This window comes from Frankliniella occidentalis, unplaced genomic scaffold (genome assembly GCF_000697945.3).
Source record: "Frankliniella occidentalis isolate FOCC.00 unplaced genomic scaffold, Focc_3.1 Scaffold473, whole genome shotgun sequence".
NCBI classification, from domain to species: domain Eukaryota; kingdom Metazoa; phylum Arthropoda; class Insecta; order Thysanoptera; family Thripidae; genus Frankliniella; species Frankliniella occidentalis.
The window spans coordinates 112,390-117,539 of record NW_026267591.1 but is presented as its reverse complement, the minus strand read 5'-3'; the positions used below and the strand labels follow the sequence as shown (position 1 = coordinate 117,539).

Here is a 5,150-nt window from a genome sequence, read left to right as displayed (position 1 = left end):
CCTTTTTTTAGTTTATTAATTTTGTTTAGATTCGCGGAAATATGTTTGTTGTGTTTTTTTTTCGAGTTTTTCTCGCGGCGCCGCGCGAGAACACCATCTCCACCACCACCACGAGTCCACCAAAGAGCGAGCAGGAGTATGAGGTGGTGGTGCTTCGGACCAATTTTGAATGGAGGCTGGCTGCTGTTGCCGGGTCGGGCGCGCAGACCACAGCGGCGACCGGCATAATTACGGGGGTCACGGCCATCGCCGTGATACTACGTGCCCGTCCACTGTACGCCTACCGCCGTGAGCCTCTGTCTGTGTGTGTGTTTGGGTGTTAGTGAGCGTGTGTGTGTTGTGGGCGAAACACATTTCGTGATATATTGATCACGGGTTTGGCAGCACAATCAACTCTTCTTCTTTTTCCTCGCCCCGCGCGCGCCTTTGCGCTTCCGCGCCGCCAAGCCGCGCCGTCCTCCCCCGCAAGCGGACTTGTTGTTTTCGTTTGGTGTATACGACAAACTAGACTGGTTCTTCTTCTTCTCTCGCCTCGTGGTCGGTCGGTGAGGCAGGCGGGGCGGCGCGGGGCGCGGGGGGGGGGGGGGCACCGCCGCGGCGCTGACACGCTTCCTGGCACAGCTACCGCCGGCTAACAGCCCCGGCGACCCTCCGCGGCCGCGCGGGGGGCGGCGCGGCACAGCGGGTCGCATCCACCGCGCCATCCGTCTCGGGCCGCGGCCGGGCCGGGCCAGGCCCCCCTCCGGCGGCTACCTTAATTTAAGGTAAACACTTGTGGAATGGCTAAAAGTCCAGCTCCTTCCTCTTCCGTTTAAAACGGAACGGAAGCGCGCCTCTCTGTGAAAGCGCCGCGGAGCCTCTATCGTGCCGCTCATAGAGATAAATTGCGGCGCATTTAGTATCATTGCGTTTCTTTATCCCCGCTGCGTGTGAATGATAGGAATAAACTGTTCTGGGGATCCTCCCGCTGCTCCGCCCTGCTGCTCCTCGTGCTCGTGGCGAAGCCTTTCTGGCCGGACTCGGGATGCAGTCATGGGCGGGGCGATCAAGGGCGACCAGAGTCTCCAGGGTGGGGAACAGAGTGCTCTGGCCTGGCGCCGTGCCTCCACCCTCCGTGAGACAGCAGCGAGCCCTCCAGGCCGGGGAGGGGCGGGGCGGGGCGGCCGCACCGGGATAGGAAGCCCGGGAGAATAGTAGAGGCGTCGTCGTGACACTTGAGCGTGGGAAAGATCACCGCCATAGCGCTCCCCTCGGCCCGCCGGGCCCCGCCGCGCCCCGCCCCGTCCGGATGGACCCCGGAGGCTGGGCCGAGTCTGTGCGTCCAACAGGTGGCGGTGCGGGAAGCGGCGGAAGTGCCGCGCTAAAAAAGACTTTACTGCCGACCCGCACCTCACCACCTCACTCTGTTGCGGTGCGGACGAGTTCAAATTACATTAGAAGAAAGGAATCGCAAGGTGTTTTTGTCTGTGCTTTTTGTTTTCGTTTTTTGAACGCTTTGCTATTACACGTGCAGAAAAAAATAAATAATTTGACACTACTGTGCGCTGCGCCACGCTGTGCGCACTAGACGCGGACGCGGCGCCGGCCGCGGCGTGGCGTGGCGCGGGGGTGCTGGGCCGTGGGAAGCCGACTGCCTGGAGATGAGTCGCCCTTTTCTGGAATGTGATAACTCGATCTCCAGTTCTACATTTCGGGACGTGTAATTGTGCTTCCGCCAGAACTGCGAGTCACTTTGCGTCGGCCGACCGACCGGTGGTGCGGCGGTGGCGGGCGGGGCGTGTACGTAGCGCGTTGGGCGGGCAGCTGGGGCGACGTCGGCCGTCGGCACCGGCCGTCAGCTGGGCGTCTGCCGGACGTCGGCCGGCCGTCAGACCAGGTGGAGGTGCGCGACGAGCTACTTCGCGAGCCCATTTGCTCATCGGGCGCGGCGCGGCACGGCGCCCGCTGACGGGCCCCTTTGGCGCCCCAAACGAGGCCTGATTTGCATAATCCCGTGTGTGGATACTTTACAGCCGCTGACACGAGCCGGGCGGAGCCGGGTGGGACGACATTACGCGTCAATTTAGTGCGATAACGCGAGCCTGTGTGTGAGTGTCGGCCCCACACTGCCAACGTTCTCACCAAGATTATAATATCGACGGAGGTTTTTTTTCTTGATTTTTTTCGGGCTCTGGCTGAATGGGAATTTGGCAAACGGGATGTTCTATGTGACCGTAGCAGCTCCGAAAGTTAACGTCTCTCCTGTCCTTTCTTTCAACCTGTCGTTGTGTCGTTGTTTGAATTCGGCACAGTTGGTGTGAGTTAATCAAAACACACTTTTCGGTCCAAAGTGATTTAAGATTTTTTTAAGCGCCATTCTGTGGGTCATCTTCTATAGAACGGTATACCGTTGCTCTCACCACAGGTGCCGCTCATGGCTCGTTTGATAAGTTTGAACCCTTCTCCCCCCTCCCTCTCCTCCCCGCCCCTTTTTTTTTACGACGGGAGCGTTCCAGTTTGAGTTGTACTATTGCAGGGCGAGAGGTGTTAGCCCCGCTTTTCACTTATGAGCCTCCTGGAGTGTCATTTATGGCCGGAGTGCTAATTGCTCGCTACCATCCCCGCGGCGCTGCGCTGCCCATGACACGGGAGGATGCGTGGCGTGCCGCTCGACGCTCATGTCGCCCCGCAACACACGCGCGGGTTGGCGGAAAACAGTCTTCACTCTGCGTTTGTCCAGGAGGTCAGCCCTTGAGCCTCACCGTAAACGCCGTGTGGCCGCCTTTGCTTGGCAACTTTTTGACATTATTCCGTTTTGCGTGCCAACACTGATATCGTAAAAGGAACTGCTTTCTGTGACGTGCCGAGGATATAGCACCTTCGTAATGCAAAGAAATACTTTGTATTGGGAATGGATCGGCTTTGTAATACGAAAGAGCACGTGTCAGAGAGAAAGAAATGGGGGGGGGGGGCAAAGAACAAGAAGTCAGTGGTGTAATACAAATGTAAGACCTCGCACCTTTTCAAAGGTGTGAAGGGAATTATTCCGACCATCCTGCCTTTCTAAAGACATTAATGCTATAAAACATTTAAATGGGGTGGAGTCACACCTTTTGTTCCAACGATACAGTGTGGCTGTGACCACTGTGACGAAGTTTTACGATAGCGTGCGTAATAGAGAGAGAGAGGGGGTAAAAGTTTGAATGTGTGTGTGTGCTAGAGGCAGACAGAGAGTGTGCAAACCCGTGCAGAAATGACGTAGCGGAGTGATAAATCACAAAGAGCCCCCCCTTGGCGACCCATCCCTGTAAGGTGGTGTTGGTGGTGGTGGAAGCACCTTGTGCCGGGCACCGAGGTGAGGGAGTCAGAAAGGGGGAGCCATGATTTGTACCCCCACCCCCCTCCCTCCGCCTCTCAATTGGACCGGCGCGATGCCGCATGGACCGGTGGGACCAGCTCTCCAACAGCCCTCTAGCAGCCCTCCAACAGCTCTCCAGCGGCTCTCCAGCACCACACGCGGGCTAGGGGGGCTAGCCGCTATGCGTAATGGCGCTGCTCACATTGACATGAAGCGCGCAATGATTCCCACCCGTGGCCCTTGTTTATACTTCTGTTGATGATCGCGCTCGGTGTGTATGTGAGAGAGAGAGAGAGAGAGAGAGAGAGAGAGAGAGAGAGAGAGAGAGAGAGAGAGAGAGAGAGAGAGAGAGAAGAGGCGCGCAACGGCAGTCAGTCAAGCAGAGCCGACTGGCACCTGTGTTGCAGCAACCGCACGCACACAGCCGACCCGTGGACGGGTCACGCCGCGCGTCAGCCCCGTGCGCCACCGAGCATTGTCGAACCGATACGGAGAGTGGGAGAGAGATGGAGAGCGCGTATGAGAGAGACAGACAGACAGAGTCAGGCCTGTGTGATTGTTCGTGCGTCTGCAGGCATTCTCCTCCTCCTGCGCACTATAAGGTGTTTTTTTGTGTTATTTTTTTTTAGAGAGGTGTGAAAATAATATCCTGAGGGAACTAGGTTGCACGATCCGAGCCAATCAAACTCGCTCAACGCCCTGTCCCTCTTGCAGCTCACTGTCTCGCTCATGTCCTGCCGTTGCTGCCTGAGGCCAGGCTCATCTCATTCATGGTAATGATCGGAATTCCGACTCGGCAAAAGAAGAATGTATTCACCGAGCCCTCCTGATGACTTGTCAACCGTCGCGCACTGGTATGTGCAGGCATCTTTCGACATTAATTTCAGACTTTTCTTTTTCTGTCCTGTTTCAGATGAACCAGCAGTGCAAGGTGTGCGGAGAGCCGGCTGCTGGTTTTCACTTCGGCGCCTTTACCTGCGAGGGGTGCAAGGTAAGACCCCCTGGCTCCTCATCGTGACGCGATGCTCGCGGAGACAGACACCCGCTAGGCAGACGCCATAACAGTCCTTTTGTTTTGTTTTTGTTTCGCTCGCCGGCGCGCAGGTCAAATTGCCTGTCACCCGTTCCTCTCATTTGCTTCTGGTAATAAAATGCAAATGGATTGCCGCCCCTGATTGATGTGTTACCGGGAAGCATTACGGATGGGATAAATTATAGACGGATGAGGAGGTGATCCTGAGCACACCCCGAGCCACGCTGCGCCAAGCCACGACGCGCAACTCCGCGCCACGACGCGCCACGCGTCTAGGTGAGAGGTTGCCTACTGCAGCCCGTTAGAGTTAGAGCCAAGGCAGACGACACCGAGCTCTTGATGTGCTGCCAAGGCGTCCCCGACGTGATGCACAAGAGGGGTGTGTGCGTTGTATGTCCATGGCAGCGGGAGTTTTTCAATCAAACTGAAAAGTGGACGCAATTGTTGGGAGTACACCTGTGTTCCTTTCTTGTGCGCGAACTCTTCACCCTACGACGAGTCACGGGGCAAAACGACAACGGCTCTCGTCGCGCTAAAATGATCGGTAGTTAAGGGTGCGCCCGTAATCAAAGTCATAAAGATCGTAATAATGGGTGTTTTGTCGGCAGTGTTTCACAGCGGCTGACAGCGGGTAGGGCGGCCCTCGTACGAGTTGCTGCTGCTGCTACTGCAGCTAAAAGGACCGGAGCTTCAGTTGTTTTCAGTATTTTTTTGTAAACGTCGGCCTGGAGGTAAATGTTTTGCGCCATCATAGTTTTCTCTACTTAAAGGTGTTTTTTT

At 56.5% G+C, this 5,150-nt stretch overlaps 1 protein-coding gene across 2 annotated transcripts in view; it reads left to right on the top strand.

Moving 5' to 3' along the window:
• LOC113217835 (knirps-related protein-like) overlaps positions 1–5,150 on the top strand; it is a 46,072-nt gene that overhangs the window by 9,218 nt on the left and 31,704 nt on the right. For both annotated transcript variants that reach the window (XM_052274953.1, XM_052274952.1), the window contains exon 2: positions 4,251–4,328. In XM_052274953.1, the coding sequence (XP_052130913.1) occupies positions 4,251–4,328 (78 nt within the window). The remainder of the gene's footprint in view (positions 1–4,250; positions 4,329–5,150) is intronic.